General features: G+C 33.8%; 1 protein-coding gene across 7 annotated transcripts in view; it reads left to right on the top strand.

The window, feature by feature from the left end:
- The window catches only part of LOC149579640 (Metallopeptidase M24 family protein), a 290,429-nt gene that overhangs the window by 263,094 nt on the left and 459 nt on the right, over window positions 1-26,876 (top strand). For 2 of the 7 annotated variants that reach the window (XR_016352546.1, XR_016352547.1), the window contains exons 14-15: window positions 24,795-24,879; window positions 25,204-26,018. Coding sequence is in view for 2 of the 7 variants with exons in the window: in XM_089786206.1 (XP_089642332.1) it covers window positions 3,417-3,473 (57 nt within the window). In the remaining 5 variants the exon portion in view is untranslated. Of the gene's footprint in view, window positions 1-3,416; window positions 3,661-24,794; window positions 24,880-25,203; window positions 26,019-26,876 lie in introns of those variants that run through there. The other 5 variants (XM_089786206.1, XM_089786213.1, XR_016352550.1 and 2 more) reach the window with 4 other exon arrangements.

The following is a 26,876-nucleotide window of genomic DNA, read 5'->3' as shown; positions in this document are numbered from 1 at the left end:
TTTTAGAAGTGCTGGAGTTTTAGCCAGGATGATGTGGTTAAAATGGTGGTAGAGTCAAGAAGGAAGAGAAAATTTCTTAAGGATCTAAACAACACAAATATTTCTCTCATCTCCAAGAAGACTGAATGCATATCATATGCAGACTACAAACCAATTTCTTTGTGCAATCTCACAAACAAAATAATACTGAAGGTCATTGCCAATCATCTTGAGGTGATATTACCAAAGATCATATCGCAGGAACAAAGCAGATTTTTGCCAGATTGAAACATTACTGATGGAATTATTATTACACATGAAACCCTCCTCTCCATCAATAAACATAGCCTGAGAAGCATGCTCCTTAAGGTGGACATGAGCAAGGCCTATGACAAAGTAAGATAGCATTTCCTTGCAAAATTTATGGCACATCTGGGCTTCCTGTGAATGGATAGAATAGGTTAGTACATGTATTTCTACTATCAAATATTTCGTAATTGTCAATGCTATCCTGTGGCATTTTTGAAGGTGTGAATGGTCTATACCAAGGTGATCCCCTATCATAATTTCTTATTGTTATTATGGCAAATTCTCTTAGTTATATGATATCAAATGCGATGAATGAGGGACACTGGTGTAGGATCACCATGGTCAATGATTTGAAACCCATTGCTCACTAATTTTCTGTGGATGACACACTACTCTTTGGGAAGGTGGCAAATGAAGAAGCCCATGCTATTAAGCAGGTTTTATAGGCCAATTCTGAGGCATCTCGCCAAGTAATAAATGAAACTAAATCTAGAATATACATTTTTAATACCCGTAACTCTCAACAGCAGAGTTGAGAACATCCTCAAATTGCCACAGACGTGAGTATCCCTCTATTGTGCAATGCAACAAGGGACTCTCTTTGGAAGGATATCTTGGATAAATGTGAAAAATAGATTGCTTGCTGGACAGGTTGATGGCTCACAGTGGTTGATAGAATCGCAATGCTCAAATCCCTATTCATCGCCATCCTCATTTACATGCTATCGTGCATCGAAATCACTAGCAGTATGGCATCAAAATTAACAACTTAGCAAAAAAAATTTGTGTTGGAAGGAACCAACGATTCCTACCATATCCCACTAGTGGCTTGGGATGACATGGCAAAAGGAAAAGAGGAAGGGGGCCTCGCAATTAGAGATATTATGCTTCAGAATCAAGCCCTTGACACCAAACTTGACTTTTGTGTGTACATAAATCCTGAAGTACCGGAGTAAACTACTAAGCCTCATGTATCTGATTAAGGTGAACTCATCCCAAATATTGACTATTGCTAATTCACCTAGAGGCTCGTCAATATGAAATTTCATGTGTCAGAGCAGGCAACTGATTATCAATCACTTGACTTGAAAAGTCGGCAATGGGAATTCAGCCCTATTTTGGCAAGACTCACAGAACGGTATGGCCCTCTTGCCTCCATTATCAAACTACAGAATGTTGTTCACATCACAGAGGGAACATGGCCCTCAAATTTTTGATTTAATGAGCATAAATTGGAATAATGGGAGTCTATCAGTTCACTTGAAGCATTTTGAGATATTAGATGATGAGACTAGGAAAACTCTGAGGGAGGAACTGAACAAACGTCAAATGATTATTAATAACTAAGATGATGACATTATCTGGTGTGCAGCAAAGACGAGTGAGTACTCCACAAGAGTAGGCTAAATAGTCTCTCAAATCAAGAGTAACAAGTGAATGGCTGCTAAAATTGGTGGAGAGAGTTTATACTACTAAAAGCCAGTGTTTTCACATGGCTGGTCATGAGAAAGCACACACTTACTAGGGATAGATTGGGGCAATTAGGTTCTATGGCCCTTTTTGCTGCCCTCTTTGCAAAAATACCCCTGAATCTATTGATCGCGCCTTTCTTCATTGTGCCTTTGCCAATGCCTACTGCAGAAAATTCCAAGGCATATTGGATTGGCAAGGCCCCTTGCCGAACGCAGTGAATGATTTCTTTTGATGTTGGCCCACCTATGGACACAATTCTCTAGTGGGATGGATTATGGTTTGCTACCCCTGCTATGTTATTATGGTGTTTGTGGAGAGAAAAATGTTTGTGTTCCAAGATGCTAAGGCCTCTCTAGAAACCATGATGAACAAAACATAGATTGACATCTCAGAATACTTGAATGTGGTCATAAGAAATAAGAAGTATTGATTCTTTTCATCGTGGGACAGGGATATAAAGAAAACATGGAACCACCTAATATTACCCAAAGGTGATATTGTAAAAGCAAAGACAACCAGGAGCCCCCTGCAAGAAGACTTAAATTAAATTTTTATGGTGCTGCTCGGTTAATCCTGACACTTCAGGATGTAGTTTCCTTTTCAAAGACTGCAATGGAAAGCTTCTCTGGCTTGGGGCAACCAAGCCACCAGTTGGATCAAGCAATATGGCCAAATTTAGGGCCTTATATGAGGCCGTGAAATGCTTAAGGGCAAACCATCTAAATCATGTGGATATTGAAGGTGATTCCCTTTTAGTAATTACTGCTATCGCATTGGGCTTTCTCCACAATCGATGTTTTGAACCTTGGATTCAAGCCATTTATGCATATTTGTCAGAAATCAACTTCTTTAAACATGTTTACTGGGAGGTCAACCTAGCATTGAATTTTCTATCCAAGGTTGCCTTCGATGCAATTTCATGTTAGATCACTGATTGCCCAAATGGCTGGGATGGCCTTGATGCCATTCTGGCAGTGGATGCCTCTAGCTCAAGATAGTATGCTTTTTTTGCCAAGGTGAGCACCTCTAAAGGATACAAAGGCTTTTTGGACTCTAGTCCACACACACACACACATATACATATACATTGGTGTCCCCAAAAATGACTTTCCCATCTCAGAAATTTGGGAAGTTGGTGAAACATAGGTTCAAACTCAAACTTAATGAAATTTTAAAATACCATAAGCAAAAAATATTTAGTCTCTATTGAGCATATATATATATATATATATATATATATATATATATATATATATATATATATATATATATATATATATATATATATATATATATATATATATATAGTTATAGTTATAGTTATATATGAAAAATCACCTTTTGAACAATGAAGGGAAAACAAATGGAGTGGGTTATGACTACTCGAGATTAATCACAGGTTTTTCAAGTGTGATGATACTATGAATGCAATGATTCTCACCTGGTTGACATTTAGGAAATTTCTCTTTATGCTTGACCTTACATTTTCCAACTATTGGAAGGAAATTTAAGACTACGTTTTTAAAGCTTGGATATTTTACTTAGGAAAGACATTTAAAAAAATAAATTTGTATTTCCCAGTTTCAACAATTGTTATTCATTTCAGCATGATACTTGTTAGCTGTTCTTTTTCTAAATTTGGACTTTGAATGCAGGTCCTTACTGCTTCAGTTCCAAAAGAAATTAAACACATTCAATCCTTGTTGCGTTAGGGTTATATCATTCTTATATATTCTAATCAATATTGTTTTGTTGTAATTTAGATTAGATATGCAATTGCATTTTTGTTTTTTGTTGTTACTATAATCATTAATCTCACAGATTGATCGTGCTCTTTATCTTCTTTTTGAGGATGTAAAACTTGTAACATGCTTCTAAAAGAAATTCTACTTTTCTCAAGAGGGCTTTCATAAAACATGTTAACATTGAATATTTCAAAGTTATCCAATTTTGTTCTAATTTTTTCATTGATATTAATTATCACATTTTCATTCAATTAATTATCATGTCAGCAAATAGTTTTTTATTGCATATTCCTTGGGCGATCTTAAGTGTTGTGATCTATTCAAGTGAAGATTTTTTACAAATTTCACACAATATATTTTAAACCCATCAAAGTTTGTACTTCTTGGTGAGGTTTTCAAGAATAATAGTTCAAATTTTAAAATTCAACATTTCCAAGCACAAGGCATGTTTATAGCTATTAGCAAGTGGCAATTCATAGCTATATGTTTTTAATAATTTTTCCATATGAAGCCACAAACTTTGCACATTTACTGTGGTACCTCATTGAATTTGAAGTATATTCCTTGGAAACATATAAAATAATAGTTTAGGGGAAAATAAAATATACTTAAAGGAAGAGAGTTTTGATACTAAAGGAAGAAAGATGATCATTAGCTTAAGAGGGTTTTGATACTAAGGATTTGTTTGGTTCGTGGAAGATGGTGGGAATTGGCTTTTTCATAATCTAGATTTGAATTTTTTTTTATTTGTTTCCAAATTGACAAAATGGAATTAGAATACCAAACATCTAATTTTGTTTCAAAACTAGGTTATCAGACTTCCCACTTGCAACTAGGAATTGAAAATCAAAACCTGGTTATGTTTTTTGAGGAGAGTAAAAAAAATAGATTGGACTATTTTTTGGAGCTTGCCTTCAACTCCAAGCTTACACATAAAAATATATCTTTAAACTCATCTTCCGAGTGAAACAAATGGTACAAGTAAAATGCCCAAAACAGATTGAAGATTTGCAAGACCTTGATTTGGCAAAATCGCGATTTCTACAATTCCACAAGCCAAATGTACCCTAAAGGAAGAAATATGATCATTAGCACTTGGGAAAGTTAGTCAAAACTAATGAAGAAGTGTGTGTAAAAATAGTATGGTATTTTTTCTTCAATATTGGAAATACCCATATAACGTAACACCATTTTCATTATTGGGTTATGTAAAAATGATTGTTTTCCATTTTTGTAAAACATAATAGGTGATGCATATTTTTAATTAGTGTTAATGTCTGATGCAAGTGTTATCGCCTTGGTACCATTTTGTAATTCTTCTCTCATAGAATGTGTGTCCATTCTTCAACTTGCATGAGATTTGAGTCCAACTTCTATGGAAAAATTATATGCTTATAATCAATTGAACATGTCTGTTGCATGCTTTCTCAAATTCTTTAGATGAATTTCTATAGAGGTGTTATGTTTTCTCACTTTCAACATTTATGACATTAGAAGAAATATAACAAGGGTGGTTCCCCATTACACAACCACCAAAATGGTGTATAGTTAGTAGGATAGACAATAGCAACAAATTAACAACATAGCATGACACTATGAATATCAAAAATATCAAAACCAAAATATCAACATCATTTTCAAGAACCATATCTTTAGGATTCTTATCCAACAAATCATCTAAACTGGAACAAAGTCGTATATAAAGGCCACTTAGGGTCATTAATTGCAATAATGATAACTGTTCTACTTAAAGATAAAAAATTAAAAACATCAACTTTAAAATTGTTAGCATATTGCCAAGCAGGTTAATTAATATTAAAAGGGTAACAAAATATAAAGGACCTTGTCCTTGTCAAGCTCCTCTATATTTGCACCCAACTTGTTACAACATATTAGATCAATCCTTTGTTAGGAATTTGAAATTTTCCTTCTTGTAGTCACTCTTGTCAGCACCAAGGATCTTGTTCTATAAGAGATATAAATAGGTAGTAGAGTTATGCATTACTCATATGCCTAACTTGGAGATGCTAGTAATTTTCCTTTCAAGCTTGATTGACTTTGGTATTTTCCATCTTGTACGTCATTGTGTTAGTTCTTAAGTTTATTGACATCCTCTTCCTCTGACATCTTTTTATTGGTGAGATCAACAAGCCCATACTTCAAGGCTTTTAGACACGTTGGTATAACTATTAGCAATCTTTAAGCTTCCTTCTCACTCACTAACCCCTTATTTTCATTTTTTTATCTTACTTATTCTTCATTCCACTCCATCCTATGACCCTCGTCTTCTTGTGTGTCAAACTTTGTCATTTTCTTCTTCCACCCTTATTATTAGACTATGTAGCCAACATATTGGACCTTTTAGGGGTGCTAGTTTCTTCAACAACCTTATCTTTTGAAGCAATCTCTTGTATAGTGAATTTCACTTTTCTCATAGAGGCTTTCCCTTTTTTCTTTATAAGAGGTCAAGGTTACCATTTATGTTCGATGAAGTCCAACTTAGTGGCAATGTGGGTGGGCTTTAAACGAGTAGCAATTTAGGGTTTTAATCTTGGATTCTTAATATACTACTTCTTACAAAGACTAGGGGTCTATATAATAGTGGTAGAGGGAGGGTGGCATAATTGGGTGCTTCTTGGACCAAAATCTACTTGGGAAAGGATAAGGCCAGATGAAATTGATAAAGACAAAAACTAAGCCCTTGGTGTGGAGGTATAGATTTTCAATCCTGGCTTTATCCATCAACATCAATGTTGTTTTGCATGTTCTCATAATTAAATTGCACATTTAGAGGCTATATATGCATTATAGTTCATGCTAGTACCTCTCTTGCACTCTAACTTGCACAACTATATATTAATTGCTAACTCAACATCTTTGGCCATTTATATCATCATTTTTTTGTATTACAAGAGGTCCCTTAGATTAGTTGTTGTTTATTTCTATGCACTTGCATTCTAATGCAAGATCATCTTGTGTGAAGGCATTCTTGAATTGCCCAAGAATGTTGCATTTTTCTTTTGCTATGTTGTTTTATTTAGTTGATTTGGAGTCCATGATGACAACTATGAGGTGTAGGGCTATTGGAAGCTTGAAATGGCCAAAAACATTCACATGGTACTTTAAGAAAGTTAGCATATTTTGGTTTGTATATACATGAAAAGTGATCCCAAAGAGAAAAATGGTTTAGGAACGAATCATCTAATCTCAATAGCATTCACCATTTGGGAGATATTGAAGTGTTTGTCCTAGGAAATTTCTCCGATGAAGTTTCAAACTCAAAATTGAGGAAAATAAAAGCCTTAGAAAGGTTTTTATATTTGATAAACATGTCTTTAAGATTTGTTTACATTGTAGATCTATTTGTGAGATTTCCAATGATAGATTATAATAGCAAATTGAATGCTCGAGTCAAAAGTGATGGTTCTTAAAAGTTGTGCCACCAAAACTTAAGTTCCAATGAAGAGTTGACTTGGTAGAAAATGAATTGTTGGACCCTTGGTTGCCGAAAGGAAAACTACACTTTTTGGAACATTCAAAGGTCATTATTGGCACTACATAAAGAGTGATTTGTATTGTAGGGTTATCTTAGAGTGATTTTCTTTGTGAGGATTTGAGCCCATGTTGTTTTAGCATGTAAGTTTTTAAATGTTGTAGTTCCCATTTCATTGGGATACTATAAAGTAGGTGTATCGTCGATTTTTTGTTTATTACACTATTGTTGTTTTTGTGTGTTGGTTTGTAAGGGGAATACCCTTCATCACATTACGTTTGAACCACAATAGGTATCTCTATGCCAATGGTGTGAATATGCGGTTGATTCAAAATGGTGATATAGCAAGATCCAATGGGAACAATGATTTAATATTTCTTTAGATGCTTAGCTTTTTTATTGCTTTAATAGATGTTGGATGATTTCATATCCAACAAATATTTATGGGTAAGCTTGTTTCATGATCACAATGTTCTTTACAATCAAAACAAGTATGCTCACCTTATAGTAAAAAATGGCGCTTGGATAATTCTTTAAATGGCATCCTAATCATCCTTAGGCCTAATTAGACATAACTTCACATCTTTAACTTATTTAATTAATTTTTAATAAGGTAAAAGTGTGGTCTAAGCTTCTACATTCTCATGAGCCAAGAAGTAGAACTAATCATAATAATCAATTGGGAATGAAAACATGTCCTACAACCTCACATAGGATGTCCTCATTCATTACTTCTCCTAGAGTATGTTTTTATATTAATCTAATTGGAGCCTTTGAGTAGTCCATGATTGCTTCTCGTGTGTTCTAAGCTTCTATACTCGCATTAACTAAGAAGTGATCATAATATTCAATTGAACATGAAAATATCTTCTACAACCTCATATGTGGTGTCCTTTTTCATTACTCCTTCCAGAGTAAGATTTTTTAGTATGATTACTTCTCATTTGTTAAACAACCTTATACTCTTTGGTTTCTTGATCTTTCTATTGGGTTTGTCTTTAAGTTGCACAATTTATAATGTTTTCTTGGTTGATTCTTTTAGCCCTTCTATTACATTTTGCAAGATTTTTCAGGTAAACATATTTTCTTCATTCATTGTCTCCCTTTCTTATTGTAAATAAAGGAAATAGAGGAAATGTCATCATTAACCAATATTTTCGCTTGTACTTTTAAATATTTAATTTAGCTTTTCTTAGATTTTGTTGGTTTAAGTCATTAGCTTCTAGAGGCATTTCTTGCTTGAATTTAGGGATTATTGGAGACATAATCTTGTAGAGAGGTTTAGGAGTATATATAGTTCAAATTTGGCAAAAAGGGATGTAAATAGGCTATTTTTAGGCAATTTTGAATGTTTACTAGGTTTACAAACCAATAGGCTTACATGAATGTTGGTTCTTTGGTTTTTTTTATTCATGGGAATGCTAAATCTTTTCTTTTTTGGTCAAAGTTCATGGTTTTTTGTCATGTCGAATACAAGTTAGGTCAACAAACTCATAAGTTTGTGAATTATTTTTAACCCAAAGTCAAAAGAATGAATGAAGGCATTCTAAGATGCCTCAAAAAGCATTATTAACTTTGGAAATGTAGGCTTACTCTTTTCACCGATGTTAAATAAGGGAAAAAGAGCACATGTTCACAAATCTCAATTCCTTGAGGGATTTAGTAGGTCATCAAGCTTTTGTTGTCGTTTTCTACCTTGACACTTTAAAGACATTGTTAGAAATTCTTGACAAAACCTTTACATTCAAGGATCTCAAGTACTTCATAATCTTAATGCCATGAAGTAATGTCATGTCTCCTCTATCTTAAGTGGGATGAATTCATAATTACCCTTTATAGGTCATATGATTCCTCGTGAGCTATTAAGTGTTGCAAGGGGGCCTATTTTTGGATGGCTCACTTGTGGCTTGACCTTCCCTTGGCATGAACCTAATTCATATTCACATTATGATGGCATAATATTACTAGTTGACTTGCTTTGCAATATAAGAACATCATTTTTGTATCAAGATTGAGATAGCACCATTATCATTACTTACATTTTGCATTCATTTGTCTTTGTATGCTTTCATTGGAATTCATTGAGGACTGTATTTTTGAAGGTGAAACATACTCTATAGTCTACTATCAATTCCAATTTGGGGTAGTCTCTTTGAGACCAAATTGGATTGATAGATCAACACCATTACTAACACTCCATATTTTCATTTCTTGAGATCAATGATGTTATCATCTATAATTCACATTGAGAAAAAGATGCATATGGACATTTATCACAATAGGAGCAATGTTATATCATATCGACATCAATCACAATACAACTAATAACATATGATATCAGCATTAGTCATACTAGGCCAATGACAAATATGTGCATGTGACAATGAGTCACAACACATTAGTGCATATATTCATAGCTTGGTCATAAACAAGTGTACCTTGGAGACCTACCTATGTGGAACAAGCTCAAACATGTGAATGCTAGGTAATAACAATCATTCTATCATAACATGTTTATATAAATTTGAAACACACAAAATAGCTTCTCAATGTAACCTCAGATGAGATTGAACAAGAACACCCAAGCCTTGTTGATTTCCTCTTAGAAAGGTTTTTGGGTGTGGTCTCCCAACACAACAAATCAAGTCCTAGCATTGATTGATGGATGAAAATATATATGGACTATATTGACTAACTCGAGGAATGGTTATGATGAAACTATCCTCAATTATTTGATATAAATGCAAAGTGTAAGTCAATGATACTAAATGTAAGATCTAAGATGAGTAGTAAAAGCAACTAGATATATAAGTGAATGCAAAATTGTCATTCAAGCTATGTGAATGTGTGCATCTACCAAACAAGAGTTAGCAATAAATCACTGAATGAATGCAACATGAACTTTATTCAAACTAGCATAATATTGTTGCATCGAAAAATAATATGAAATGCTTGAGAAAATGGCTTTATTTATAGATTTTTGGAAGTAATTGATATAGTGGCATTTGCATAAGTGCCACAAGGGAGACATAAGCCATGCAAAGCTCAAGGTTGCACACACGTGTGAGCAACTTGTAATGGGATGGATGAATGTGTACTATGAGTACAAATGTCATAGATGTCATAGATCTTGTAAGAGATTTTTTACCAATGCAACACTTTTGGTAAGTGTAATAGGTTGTAAGAAATTTTGTTTGAGAAAATTTAGAATTTTTGGAAAAAGTTTTATTTTGGAGATATGTAGAGGATATGATTAGTGTTGATTGTTGTAGGAATTAAGGAATTGATCTAATTAACCTTGACTAGTTAATGGATAGTGTTGTTAGGAATGGATGCAAGGCAGGAGGCAGGTTAGGGTTAGGATTATAATTAAATAGGATCTAATTTAATTGGACTTATAAGAAAATAGACATGTAAAAGTTAAATAAATAAAATTTAATTAAAAGGGGATGATGGGGGATAATATTAAATTAACTCTAATGCACTATGAAAGAGTATTTAAATTAGATTCAAATACATTCACTAGAGAATTTATTTAACTAAACAAATAAAAGAACATGGCAACAATACTTAATTAATTATGATGGCACTAAGAAGCATTAGTTAAATAAAATTTAATTAATTTATATATATAATTTTAAGCATCTACATTTTGCGCCTCTTGGATGTGGTATTGAAAATGATGTCACATTAAAAATATGATGCCCTAGAGAGAAAAGGGACCCTAGAAGTCGTATCAGGGAAACAGCGATAAAGGAGTGTGCATCCTCGAGAAAATGATGCAAAAATAAAATTAAAAAATTGAGCATTTTTTCAAAAAAGGGATGTGAGAAGAGAAATAGGATTTAGAGAGAAAAAGGTGGACATTTACATGACTCATGGGATAGACAAGAGAAAGTGGGATGAAAAAGTGGGGTTTGGGATAGAAAATGAGCATTGGAGGCCCTAAGAAGTGTCAATTTCACATAAACATTGTGCAAAAACTAGAGAGAGAGAGAGAGAGAGAGAGAGAGAGAGAGAGAGAGAGAGAGAGAGATTCCAGCGATTGACTCAGGGATAACTTTAAGAAACCTCCCTTCTGTAAGATTTTAGAAAATCGAACATTAGTTCAGAGGAACAAATTTGTTTCTATTGGCACTTTTTTTTTAGGAAAAAAATTATTGGTTAATTTTTTTAATCATATGAAAAACTATAAAATCCTAGTCAATCTTTCATTATTGAAGAAAGTTGCAGACATAACTACACACACTTAGAAACCATGATTTTATTATTATTACTATATGGAGCCTAATTAATTATCAAACTTCAAGGTAAATTTTTTTCAATTTTATCATTAAATTCCCCTCGAAATCATTGAATGGTGATTTGGGGTAGCACCCCTATTATTTACGTAGTGGGGAGCAAACAATGGTCTGCTCAGGGATAACTTTAAGAAACCCCCCTTTCAAAAGAAGTATAAATTTTTAGTAAATCAAACATTAGTTCAGGGAAACAAAATTTATTTTTATTGGCGCTTTTTTTTAAGTAGGAAAATTTTTAATTTTATTGGTTATTTTTTTTTCAATCATATGAAAATTCTATAAAATCTTGGTGAATCTTTCATTATTGAAGAAAATTGAGTCATAAGTACACATACCTAGAAACCATGATTTTATTATTATTATTACTATATGGAGCCTAATTTATTATCAAACTTGAAGGTAAATTTTGCTCAATTTTATCATCAACTTCCCCTCCAAATTATTGAATGGTGATTTGGGGCAACACCCCTATTATTTATAACTTTTGGATGATCCTAGATCAATAGCCTATACCAGATATTGGGCCGAACTTTTAATAGGATACCAAGTTTAAAAGAAAGTTCCTGAAATAAAGATGTGTCCCCAATCAAAATTATGTCGGTCCAAAGTGAAAAAGGATAGAAAGTTCCATCGAAAGTCTCTGAAATAGAGACACATGTCAAATATACACACTTAACCTATAACTTAACTTCAATTTTTACCAAATATTGGCAAATGTGACAATTGACTAAGACAAGTTTTGAAAATTTGTAGACGAATTTTTTTAATTTATTGCATGGAAAAATTAGATTTCATTAGTAGTCATCACTAAAATACAAATACTTATGTTTTATTATTGGTGATTCGCCTAAACATGGGACCCAATTTTCAAAAGAAAAAAAGTGTAGGCAACATGGCCACCTCAAAAGTGCAAAAGCATTAGCCAAATTTGGGGTCCCCAATGAGTGAGATTAGCCACTAAAGTTATTCTTGGATCCACTATTTGTCGTCTGCAAGGATAATTGGGTAGGATGTGCAAACGACTATTTATCAATAGTTTTATGTGGGGACAATGATCTACCAAGTTGATCAAGGAGGGTGATTAGAGACTCAATTTGCAGATCAACATATGTATTCTGCATTTTTGTCCATGGATTAGTGTATATATCAATCCATGTCTCCACCCATGGATCAACGTATATGTCAATTAAGGTAGGAGGCTAGGTAGCTAAGGTTGGACCAATTGCAAGATCAGGGGGGGAATAGACAACATCATGCCCCAACTAGGTTTAAGAAATGGGTAAAATAGTCTTAGAAGATATGGCTAACATGACACTGGTTTTTTGCAAGATGTTGTCATATCTTTTGGATCATGGGAGTCCTAGTTGGAGACTATGGTGGTTGGAGAGAGGTTAACACTACAAGAGTGGAGGGCAAGTGGCATTGTGTGGTTTAGAGCATGTGCACTTATGGTTGAGAGTAAGAGTTCATAACACGCTCATGACTACATTGATAGACCAATGACATAAGACCAACATCTAGCTTTCACTTTTTGATGAGTGAGACCACCATTACTCTATTGGATGTATAGCAGATATACCATAGTCTCATCAAAGAACTGATCCCCAATTAAGTACAAGATAAATCAAATCCCTATATGGATACTTGTTTTAGATTATCTATGGATGAGATCCTAACTGATCAAGAGTGGATGCCATGAGAAAAAATGATATAAAGAGGCCATAGTTACCATGATTAACGTTAAATCTATTAGAAATAGGGAATACTGAGAGGTTGTGAATCAGTACTCCAATACTTGTTGCCCAACTTTGGATGTCAGTAGTTAATCATAAATATGCATAAAGAAATAAACTTAGTAGCAATAAAGAACATCCCACATAGAAACTTATAACACCATTTTTTTTAGCTAGGGAAACCTTGACCAAGAGAAAACTCCAATGGGGATGTTACCCACAAAATGATGCATTAATATAAAAATATCACGTAAGAGGTTTTGACCATGTTAAGAGTCTATTACATTACATATAGAACATTTTTCCTTGTTAGAGGACTTGACCTTTCTAGAGGCCTCAACCCTATTAGGAGTTGTAATACCAAATAAGCCCATAACTCTTACACCAATATACAAATGGTATACAGGGTTTACCAAAATTGATTATACTGATATCTTCAATATCTAATTACTCCTTGTATGTTCCTCACATCTAATCATGCCCATATATCCTCTTCTCTTCTTTGACCATCAAAACATATATATTCTAGCATAACATAATCATACAATAGTGTAATCATGAATATCTTTGCATATCAAAGTGATCTCCCTTATACCCTATTCCTTAAACTCTTGTTTAATCGGCCTAATAAATCAAGTAACACATTTCCAAAACTGGTTATTACAATCTGCTAAGTGAGGATAAACACATAGGAAGTCATCCCTACATTGCTCAATTGCATTGTCAAGACAATTCAATACCCTAGCCATGAAATTATCCATTATTTCCCTTGTACTTTGCCTCTCTGCTAACATATTGCCTTCCAATTATTCAACCAAAACTCATACCAGTTGTCATAGTAATATTAGTGAATGTAATTACAACATATACATTCACTATTCTTTCATATTCTAAAATTGTGACCTTATATCTACTTCCAGTGAAGCTTGCTGACTCAAATAGTATGATTGTTGACTGGTATTCCTAAATATACTAAGACAATTTCTTCATAATACAATACCAAAACTTTTTCTTAATCATGAGTGACCTTAACTGATACTAGTGTTGTCATTAATGATAACATGTAACTACTTACCTTATCCAACTTGCCAATAATCTCTCCCTTTGGTACTAATGGCAACACTTAGTGAAAAATTAGTTAAGTATCAAAATCTCAAAAACTTCAAAAATTTGATCATGCAAAACCTTATCTTCCTTATAGATATGTGATTGTCCTCTTTTTTATTTGCTTACTCCCTCTTTGTACATATTTACTTATTCCCCTTAATATATTTTTAACTATATACTCACTCCTCCTTTGACATCAATGGCAAAGGTGAGTTTACCTGTATACAAATCAAAGTTGTAGTGTTAATCTTCTTAGTTCACATACCTCAGAATATCTACAAATTTTCTCCTCAAAGTCTTATACTTTGTATCACATGTCTTCTTCGTTGATTCTGCTACTTGAGTGATAACACAAATAGCATATGTTGTTATCTCTTCTCCATTAAGGTCCAATGGTGTAAAAGACTCATAAATTTTCTTTAAAGGTTCTAATGTTACAAGTTCCTTTTGCAACATATCCAATTTGGGAGTTACAAGACTTCTCTACAAGGTAAATCTCCCCAATATTTTGTTCCTGTCTCTTTGAAGTATATTGATGGTATCATAAGTTTTACTATTTGTCTTGTCCATCTTAGTAACACTCACATTTTTCTTCTCAAATTAAATAGCTAGTTGTTGTATCTTTTCCTCGTCCTCTTTGATACACTTAATGACATCTTCTACATACTTGTTTGACCTAGTACAAGCAATGTAGATCTTCTTATCCTACTTAATGCATCCTCTGATATCCTTTGTGAACTCATCTATTACTTAGATGTCATTAGCTATTTTTGCACAAACTTTGTGGGACCATGCAAACTCAAATTCCTCTTTGATCTAACTTTAGTTGATTTTGACAGTAAAGCATAACAAGAATCTTAATTATCAATTACCTTTCTTAAGTCATCTTCAATATTATTTCATGGCAATGGTGTAGGGGTAGATAAGGGTTTTTGTAACCTATTCAATGCCTTCTCAAGAATCTTGACATGCTTCTTTGATATCTTCTCAAATTGCTCTTTTGCCTTAGCATATGCAAACGATGATATTTGCATGAATGCATCTTTATCCATATCCTCTTTCACTAACTTATTTTTATCCTCACTTAAACTTCTACTTGCTAACAATGTTGAAAATGAAGTACTAGGTATAGCTTGTGTAGCAATTACTTTTTCTTTCAAAATTGTGACATCTTTTTTCTCATCTAATCTTTGTTCAAGCGTACTGGATGTGGATGTAGTTCCCACTTTCTTACGATCATCTTCTATAGGAAATGAAGATTTATCTTCATTTGCATAGATGACAACTTTGACTGATCAATGTCCATGTATTTCTATCCTTGGTCTTCTCCTTAAGTCTGATTATATTCTTGATCCTTATCAGTCACTTATTTGTCCTGTCATATCAACTCATTGTCATAATATTTTTCTTTGGAATCCTTTAAACATTCCAAACACATATGTTATGTCACAATTTTATTGCATATTGTAGTGCTCAGTGATTGAATCCATTGTACATCTATCATTTGTCCATGTATGTGGATGCATATTAGAAAATGGTTGCACCATATGAAAGAAAATATATAATATCAGTGATTCAAATCTGAAAGGTTGGTCCTTGCCATGTTTTATTCTCCTTACATTTTCAAATAATTATTGTCTAAGTATCTCACATATATCATAGTGTTCCTTTTCAATAACCATCTTATAGGTAGTTTATATTACTCATGTTGAAATTAAATTATGCCTAGTGCTATAGTGCATTTTATATCCACAGATCTTTGCAACTATCCTTATATTAGTTTGTCTAATATATGAGAGGGTCATATCTCTCGTATCCCATTCGATTCATGTGTTCTTCTCAATCTCTTTATTTGACAATTTAGTTGTCACTGGTATAATGTCAACATTGTCAAGTTCGGTCACAAGGTGAATTAACTTTTTTGTGATCATAGTGGGTTTGTCTCCTAGCCAAAACATCTAGTAATGAATTCTTCGAAGTACAATCCTAATCCATTCGAGCTCCTCAAATTCCTTATAGTCAACATACTGTAATATATTTAGATTTTGAAGGTGTGCATACATAGGTTTCAGGGTTTTGTTTGAATTGTAAATTTTCTTCAAATTTTACCTTATATCTTCATTTGCAATTGATTCTAGTTTGCAATGAATGTAAACCCTAATCTATTTTACATGTAAGACTCCTTTTGGGGTTTGCAAAAATGAACCAGAAGGGTCATCCTCCATTGATATAAAAGGGTTTTTCTTAAACTGATATCTAGGCCTCTCTTTGACATTATATAACTAATTCTTATCCATTGCTTATACCTTCAAGGATAACTACAAGAAGGTGCTTGAAACAACTTCACAATAAGATTAATGCATCTTTATGTTTACGCTAGGGAATCCATTGAAATCTTCTCAAATGCCTCCAATTCACTCTACTTCCTTGCTCAAGGCTCTCTATGATCTCAAGATGCTCAAATGGTGATGAATAACACAATTATTTTCCTTAAATCCTTAGTCAAATACTTTAGCAATAAATGCATTTTGTGCAAGTACATAAAGTTCATAGAACTCACATAATATGTAAAAACTCACATCGATCTTCTAATTCTTTAAATTAACATCTCCAAACTCATATGTAGGATCTATAATGTCTATCATATATGTAGTTAACTTTGCATACCTTTACTCATCAATTTTTTCTATAATAACTATTTAGGCTGAAGTAGAAGGTTCAATGTTAGGCATTGCATCTACCTTGTTCTTTGCACACTCATGTTCTTTTTTCTCCATACCTTTTTGTTTGCAACACTTCCTTCTCTCACAAACATCTTATTTATGCTCTCATATTGTAATTTGTGAGCATTTACATTTCTTCATCTACCATAGTTATTTCTTCTGTCATTATGTGCTCTCAATATATTAACAAATCCATTGAGTCTACATAATCTTGTTGTATGCCCCAAATTGTTGTAACTATGACATCTAATGACTGAATTTACATACCTTGGTCCAAACTGATTAACTTGCAATATGCAATCTTGGTTGTGTGTCTAAAGTCGTTGCATTTGTAGCATATGACTCCATTGTTGAAAATATTTTTCATTCTCAAAGGTCTTCTTATTTTCATGTTAGTCCTAATTTGTTCTTACACTAGATCTTTGATTAGGCTTCTTAAATTAATGTGATTTATGTCCATAAAAAAAGAAATTAAAACAATATCCAGTAAACAGTTTCATATCCATGTTACCTTTGCAATCCTTCTTCACATGTCCATACATGTTGCATGCATAATATATGCCTTTAAATGTTTTCCTCTATTCTTTAGGTTGCTCAATCTAATTTGATGATTGATTAGGTTCATGTTGAGGTTCATGATCAATTGTTATCCTTGACTCTTTATAAGATTCTCCTTCAATGTATCCAAACCTTTCATATATTCTTAGGTTTACGTGTCATTAGTTGTTCATCAAATTTATTTGTACCTAAATATAACTTGTCAAGATGTAGCTTGGTATGAACATGTTCTCCTTTCACAATGTTATTGTATTTCTCAAGTTCGATGTACTTAAACTTTGAATCATCAAGTTTTGATCTCACCTTGGTAACTTGAGTGCTTAGTTCAGTAATCTTATCTTTTAGATATACATCAGGTTCTAACATCTTGGTCATCTTCAATCATGTGACTTTAAGTTCAAGCTTAAGAACCTCATTTTCTATCTTCAATTTGATGACCAAATCTAAATCTTTGATTTGATCAAAGAGATCTTTCCTTTTTTGTTCTTGGAGTTTCAATATAACCTTTCATCTTCTAGTTGATGTAATCTTGTGCATCCTTAAGCTTGTTCTTCAATCTCTCTTTTTCATCATTAGCCTAATCTAATTCCACAAGAGTTTCCATAGCTCCTTTGTAAATCTATTGTATCCATTATGATCTCCCTCAAGTTGTTAGACTTCTTCTAAGTAACTGTGCTCTGATGCCAATTTTTAGAAATAGGGAGTACTTAGTGGGGGGGCGAGGAGGGGAGTGAATCAGTATTCCAACACTTTTTGTCCAACTTTGGATTTCAACAATTAATCATATACATGCATAAACAAATAAATTGAATAGCAATAAATAACATCCCACAAAGAAACTCATAATACCATATTTTGAACTAGGGAAAGCCTAGGGGGGATAGTACCCACAAAATGATGCACTAATCAAAAATACCTTGTAAGAGGTTTTGACCCTATTAAAGGTCTATTACATTACATGTAGTACATGTGTCCTTGTTAGAGAACTTGACCTTGTTAGAGGCCTCAACCCTATTAGGAGTTATAATACCAAATGAGCTCATAACTCTTACAGTAATATACAACTTATACAAGTGGTATAAAGGCTTTACCAAAACTAACTATACTGGTATATTAAATATCTGATTAGTCCTTGTGTTTTCCTCACATCTGATCATGCCCATATAGCCTCTTCTCTTCTTTGAACATCAAAACATATATATATTCTAGCATTTTTCAAAGCTTGCATAACATAATCATACCTATATCAACATATCAAAAAGTTCTCCCTTTATACCCTTTTCCTTAAATGCTTTCTCAATGGGCTTGATAAACTAACACGTATCCAAAACTTGTTATCACAATCTTTAAAGTGAGGCTAATGATCTAGGGTGTCATCACTACATTGCTAAGTCCTTGAATTGTCAAGACAATTCTATACCTTAGCCAAACTATCCATTCTTTCATGTGTACTATGTCTTTGCGATAACAAGCTCTCTTCCAATCATTCAAAAAAAAATCATATGAACTGTCATATTAATAGTAGTGAACATAATTACATCATTGCATTCACTATTTTTTCATATTCCAAAATTATGACCTTATACCTACTTTTGGTGAAGCTTGCTAATGTAAATAGTACTACTACTTACTGCTATTCTCAAACATACTTTGAAATTTTCTTCACAATAATACAATACCAATAAAATTTCTTAATCATGAGAAACCTTGATACTAGTGTTGTCATTAATTACAACATCTAATTGCTTACCTTAGCCAACTTTCCAACAATATCTAGGACTTGTGAGAGGGCATATGATGTCTGATCACGTTGGGCGAGGCTTCCTAATGGGCTAGGCCAAAGTGTTGGTCCATATGTTAAAGGATGGGAGTAGATGTATTTTTGGGGTTATGCACTCCTAGGTCATGGATATGATGATTTACATATGTGTTCCTACTGAAAGGGTGGGATTATGAGTGTCAGAGGGGCACTACTTCATGTTTTGGTATAGAAGCATATTTTTGTGACGTATGCCATCATCTACTTGAGACAAGACAACCATACAATTTATATGCATGTAGCTATAGACCACCTATCTAGTATGGATCTACAGAGTTAATTAGTTATTGGTGTCAAGCACTAAATTCAATGATAGAGTTTGGTTAGACACCCTATGTAGGTTATGAGTCCTAAGGACTTTAGGATCGAGCATAGATAGATTACAAAGAGGATGGATAGATTAACTTTTGCTACCCTCAATTTGCACATATGCATTATTGGATTATTGGTAGGATTTCTTATATAGTCACATAGTATATGTCGTCTAGGGTGCAAATGTGTTTTGAGATGATTGAGGATGCAATTCTTATCACTTGTGTGTGATATTTATAAATTTTATACTTTTCAACCAAATCAGCAATAAAGAATATAGCAGTGAAAAACAAGATGAACAAGATATAAACCAACACCCTAATGCATGAGATTTTTTTTTGGGAAAACCTTGTTAAGAGAAACCCTGATGGGGATGACACCCACAATGTCATGCACTAGTATAAAAATGATATTTTTTAGGAATCAGTATAATACATCTAGTGTATAAGTCCCTTTTAAAGGACAAGTCCCTATTAAAGGATATAACCCATGTTAAAAGGTCCTTCAACCCTATACGAAGTTGATGAGAAAAAAAGGATCACTCCTTGAGCACACTACTTGAAGAGTGAATGTTAAAGCCACCTTCAAGGACTCACTATCCAAAGGCAGAAGGTTAAATCCACCTTCAAGGACTTACTATCCAGAATATGAATCGATTGCTTAACAACTCAATTGCCTTTACAATTCCATTGAAGTACATAATGAATAATTATATATTCCTCTCATACCTCTATCAACTCATCGGATCTAATTTCAAATTTTCTCTAAATTTTCTTCCATCAATCACATGTGCTCTATGTGCATATTTACCTTACATTACAATAAAGGATTTACCTTCATTTATACAAGTAGGTCATCTTGTTACGACTTCCCTATGCGTAAATCATCACATAAACCAATTGTAAGGTACACACAACACCTAATACAAGTTTATAGCAATTAAAAACATTAAAACATGTTCCATAACCTAATCCATGCTCTCTAATCCATATGACACACAACACCACATAGTTATCTCCCAAGACCAAATTATGAAATTGCCATATGCTAACACTGATTACAGTATGACCCAACCAAGCTTATTAGATGTATTACATTCCTATCAAAGGACTCATTACTTAGTACTTACAAGAAGGATCAGGTTCCTATATGGAGACTTATTTCATGTGGTTTGCAAATGAGATTGTGACCAATCAACAGTGGATGCATTGAGCAACATGATGGCAGAGAGGCCATAATTTCCACAATTAGCCTAATATCTAGGAAGACTTATAAGAGGGTGTATGATACTCGATCACATAGGGTGAGGTTTTTTGATGGGATAAGACAAAGTCCAAAGGCATATATTAGAGGATGAGGGGGATATGTATTGCTAGGTTATACTCTTCTAGGTTAGGTATATCATGATCTGCATATGTGTACTTACTATAGGGGCTAGAATGGCACTCCTTGTTTGGTCCTAGGAGCATATTTTTGTGGTGCTTCCCATTTGTTTGTATAAGACAAAGCAACCATATGAGCCAATGTGTGTAGATAAAATTTAGTTGGCCATTCGCATCAAGCACTGGATGAGATGATAGGGTTTGATTGGACACTCTATGTAGGTTGTGAGTCATGTTAATGCAAGAACTGAGAATAGGTAGATTACAAAGAGGAAGGTTAGGTTGTCATTTACTATGTCCAATTTGCATAGACAGATTATTGGATGATTGGTAGGATTTCTTATATGATCACACTAATATGTCATCTAGGGTACAGTGGTAGTTTGGGATAATTTAGGATGCAATATGTGACTTGTTTGCTAATCCAATGGTGACTAGAGAGGTGGTGTCTAATGGGGCATTGGTGTAGATCTCCCCAACATGTACCCATCATGGATGAAAATTATTGAGATTCCTTGGCAGTGGAGCTAGGATTAGGTTAGAGGTGTGGGGGTGATTCCTACATGTGTAGTGGTGGGATGTTCATTGGCCAATAAGACTCACAGTCCTAGGACAAACATGTGAAGATCAAAAGTTGAGAATTGATGAGGATTGAGCAAGTGGTGGAGGAGATGATTGGAAGGGGTGATGAAGATGATGATGAGGGAGTCAACCCACCAAGAGGGGGTACCAAATGCATCAACAAGTACAAAGAGTGGGATAATATCCCCCCTACACAATTGACCTGGCTAGTATAAGGACCATGACATGGATCATGACATTAGACATGAGGATCATGACACATAGTGGTCAAGAGGGATAATTTTCAAATAGAGGTGGCTTGATTATAGGATCTATTAGAAGAAGAGATGACCAAGATAAACAATGAGGAGGTAGAGGTCACCCATATTCAGGAGGAGATAGATAGAGAAGGTGAGGGTAGATAGTTCTCAATCAACATTTAGACCTTCTCTATGAAAGGGTGGACACTAAAGAGTTCATTATGATAGAAATTCGTACTGGTATGGTGGAGGCATATGACTAGCTAAATGAGAGCTAGTGACAAATTAATGCATTGACTATGGAAAGGGACTTATATCAACACTAGGTTGAGGAGTGCAGGGTTAAATGTGAGATGACATTGCAGACATCCATGGTGTCTTACATGGCTTATGTTTTCTAGGAGACCTTCTTAGCATAGAGGTGAGAGACTAGAGAAGTTAGGGAGGAGCATATTATGAACAACTTTATCATGACATCATGTCAGAAGGTGCATGATTTTAGTAAGAGGACTACATCTAGTTGTATGACTGATGCAAGGGTCTTCATAGAGTTCAATGGGTGTGCCATCTAAACCACCACTTAGGGACGGAGGAGGCATATGAGCCTCATAACCAGCTACATGAGATCCTGATACATATTGTTGGTACATTTTTTTTATAGAGATGCAACAATATATATTCATTGCTACATTTAGGGTCATTTTTCAATGGCAAAGATGTTATAAAGTGAATTTTTCTTTTTTTTTTTAAGTTTCCCCATTGTCATCCATATTTTAACAGTCTCATTGGTATTTCAACAATGTCAAAAATATAAGAGAAAAAAGGAAAATACATAAATCATTTTAACCTTGAACCCAAATTGATCGTGTGCAAAACCCAAATAGTGGAAGCTACGAAGAATAAAAGTCTCAGGGCAACCGATGAACATTGATGTGTAAGGTGAATGAAATTTCCATTTGAATTGATAAGATTTGATCTCCCTAAGGTTATTAAATCATAGGGTTGAAAAGAAACCAGGTATAGATTGAAATTTTTGTTCATTCTTTGTAATCTTACCCCTTGTTAGTGAAAATAATGGCAGCTTTTGTTGAGCTGAGGGAATGGAAGGGAAACTAAAAGTCATTAAATTTTGGTTTATTGTGTTATAACTTATGCCTCAACCTAGTTTTTCAATTCATTCGTTGATTCATTTACGATTTAGGAGTGAATATTGCTGAGATAATGGGTGTTGCATACATTGCATAATATTGTTAAATTGTATTATTTTATTTTATTATGTAATGTTTCACCTAGATGTACGTGCAATATGTAAATATTCCCATGGGATATACTCGATGAGTTGTATTGTAACATTGTGATAATATTTCATATAATTATTTAGTATTAGGAAAAAAGAATTAAATGTCCAATATTATGTGGGGTCAATGGGTTAGGTAGCACATGGTTTATGTAATACCACTTGGTGGTTTTGTTGGACTTGCTACTATATAAGCAGTCACAAGGGTAGTTGTATGAAAAAAAAAAAAAAGGCAAAAATGAATGTGAGTAAGATAAGGCTTGACAGGTTAGTCAAGGAAGCATTTATGACAATTGGAAGCAAGGCATGGGATGTGTGGATTCATGGTATTTCACATAGATTGATTGATTGTGGCTATGGATTTGAAGGCTTCCATGGTTGTATTACAATGGTGTTTTTTCTGAATAATGCATGGTGATGGATGTTTTTTGAGGCTGAGTTTTTCCCTCAATGAGGGTTTCTCGGGGCATATCTTGTGTCACATTTTTGTGTGTATGTTGTCTATTCTCTTGCATGTGGATTTCAATTACATATTTATTTCAAATCTATTATGGGTTATGTGGAAATGGTTATAATTTTTGTTACAAGTGGTATCAGAGCTATGGTTTTGTTGTTGTAACCCTAGATTGAATCTATGGGAATGCATAAGAGGATAAAAGAGAGGGCAAGATATATGACTTGTTTATTACAGATATGAGGGTTGTGGGTTTTTTGTTATGATGAGATGTTGGTAGATTTTGGGCATGTGAAATTGTTAGACAAATAATTTTTTTTGGATGTTTCATTTAAATGAGGGTTTTAGGGGGAGCTTGCATAAATGACCTCCTAGGTAAAAACAGACCTCGCAATTGGATCTAGGTCAATGTTTCTATAAATTTTGATATATAATATGCCCTAGTTTGACCATGTGAAGAGAAATGCAAAGCTTTTTAATTTTTAGCCCATGATGACTATCAAATTTAATTTCATTAGAATTTTTGCCACAAAAAAATAAAATAAAATGAAAAATCAAAAAATGGTAAAAAGTTTGTCTTGGTAAAACAACCATAACTTTCTTTCAGGATATCAGATTTTAGATTTCTTATAGGTGTTGGAAAGCTAATTCAAAACAATACAACTTTGTGTAGGTTTGGTTCTATGATTTTGACATATTTTCAGGTTTTAAGAGTCTGAAATTTAGATGTTGTTTATTTGAGCACAGATCATGGCACAACTTGGGCATACAGAGTCTAATTTTGGACTTCGAGTAGTCAACAGAAAGCTCTTAGAGAGCTCTATACATTGATTTAGATTTGGTGTAGGTTAGGCATGATTTATTTGGTGATATATTGATCTGAACAATTTATGATATATATTGACTATGGTAACATTGTGAGTTTATGATATTGTATATTTTGGAGATTTACATTTGATGTCATTGTATACTCAATTCATATTTCATATTGGTTTCGTGATAATATGGTTATCATTGTTTAGTTTGGATATGTATGATGACTTATTGGGTCTACAAATTGTGTAGTGTTGTAAGCAATCTATACGAGGTTGCATTTGTAGTTTGCTTATGGGTTGTCTTTGCCCATTGATCTTTCAATATTATTGATGCATATTCAAATTGGTGGCTTAGATTTGGGTTGTCTATGCCCCAAGTCACATTTTTTTTAATTTTTCTTCATATAGAAGGGTTGATATGTTACTAGGTATAGTCATGGTGGATGATTGTGGTTGACTATTTATGTTGATAGGTTGGACACATCGAAAGTTAGTTGCTTGGTTCATGGATGTGATCATGGTGCTATAGATTTTGGCACGATATGATTGGATATACAGGTACATCCTTGATGTTCATTGGTTTGAATTTTTTATTTGGTTATGATGGTATATCTTCTTGGTTGAGGATCATGGTTATTTGGTTTCTTTTGAAGAGCTCATGATGTGCACTTTGATTTTTTTGATAGTTTGATACTTTGGTTTATTCTCATGGTTAGAAGATGGTTTTGTCATCATGATGTCATGGATAGCTTGAATACACGTTTTAATGGGAGCTTGTGACAATGATGAACTGACAATGCAGGATTAGTTTTTGGTTTGTATCTTCTTGTGTTGGAGATCTTGGTCTCACTTGGTACTGACACTTTGGTTGTGTGAGTGTAGATCTAGGAGATCTTCATATAGGAGATGGATTTTATGATGCCATGGGAGACTCGGTACCACAATTGAGTGGAAATTTTTGGCATCAATATATTTATTGAGTGTTTGTAGATGTTGGAGGTATGTATTAGATCTTGTTGTTGCAGAAGCATCTTTGACATTTGCATGGTATACTTGTTATCTTCATGGTATGGGGAGATGATTCTTCATGGTATGCAGAGATGGTTTTCTTCATGGTGTGTGGAGACGGTTGCATCTTGAAGACTTATGGGGTTCTTAGTAAATGTGTGCTTTATACTTTCATTTGGCATGTTATCCTTGGAGTTAGGATGGTTTCATTATTATTTCATGGTATACTCTTGATACACGTTTAGAGTTTTGACATATTATGGTATTTTCAAATGGAGCATGGCATCTCTTTAGTTGAGATGTTTCAGATCATGTTGTCATGTTTATGTTCTTGAGGCCATGGTTGAAACTTTGACATTGATCTTGGTTTAGTTTCTTGGTATTGAGTATATTGATCATAAGTTGAATACTTTATGATATTGCTACATTGCATTTGGAGTTGGCATAGATTGATTGGTTACAAGTACTCATGGATATTTAGAGACAGTGGTGATGTTGATTTCTCTTGTGATTAGAGATATATTTGTTGGGACAATTGATGGTTTCAGCAGGAAGTCTGAGGGGCATTCACTTGATATGGACTTGAGAGGAGATTTTTCTTAGTTGAGTCTTGGTTGGAGACTTAGATATCTTGATGAGCATTCTCATTCCCCACTTTTGGTCTGCTCGGCAACTTTTCTACTTGAGAGGTATAGCCCATTGTTACTCTTAGGTGCATTATATTTATGTTTATCTTTCATGGATATGGATCTTGAGCTATGGTAAATTACTTAATTTTAGAGGGTTCATTTTAGAGATGGTTTAGCATTGGGTCTCTCCTTGTGCATATGTTGTTTTTATGTTGGTTGAGTTTGGGAGATGGTTTTATATTGAGACTATTCCTTGGATTAGAAATGGTTATTCCTTGGTTTAGGAATGGTTTATGAGTTTGATCTTGTTGTGAGAGGCTTACATCCGTGATTAGTTATATGGTATGGTTTTGGGTGTTGTTTTGACTTCTTGGTTGGGGTTTTAAGGAGGAGATCAGCGGTGTGTGTAGAAGAAAATGATACAGGTTATTATTTGCATAGTTTCTATTTGGTCTTGGTTATCTTCTTGGATGTTCAATTTCACTTTCATTGAATTTGAGACTGGTTAGAGATTATGATCACTTGTTTGTGCTCATGTATGTCATGTGAGAGATGACATGGTTATTCATTTATCTCTTTCTTTTGTTGGTTTTGGAGAACTTGGGAGAGCATTGGAGACTTGTTATGAGAGTTATTCTTGCAGATTTTTGGTTTATGTATTCTGGATGTCCTTGATACTATATGGGTTCACTTCTTTGAGATGTTGTGAGTGGATTGGTTATAGATTTGACATTATCTTTTATTATGGGAGCTTCTTGGTATATATGTGGCAAGTATTGCTCTTGAGACTTGTGATTATAGGTTACAGATTAGATGTGTTAATGATGTGAGATTCACTTGGTATACCTTTGGAGGTATGGATAGTTGGATGGGTTGGCACTTGTTGTGGGTGTTATTTTAATTATGGATATTTTGAAT

The sequence above is a fragment of the Cupressus sempervirens genome, chromosome 1, assembly GCF_028749045.1.
Source record: "Cupressus sempervirens isolate cs-2001-9-10 chromosome 1, ASM2874904v1, whole genome shotgun sequence".
Classification (NCBI taxonomy): domain Eukaryota; kingdom Viridiplantae; phylum Streptophyta; class Pinopsida; order Cupressales; family Cupressaceae; genus Cupressus; species Cupressus sempervirens.
The sequence above is the reverse complement of the archived record's forward strand: the minus strand, read 5'-3'. Positions and strand labels throughout refer to the sequence as shown.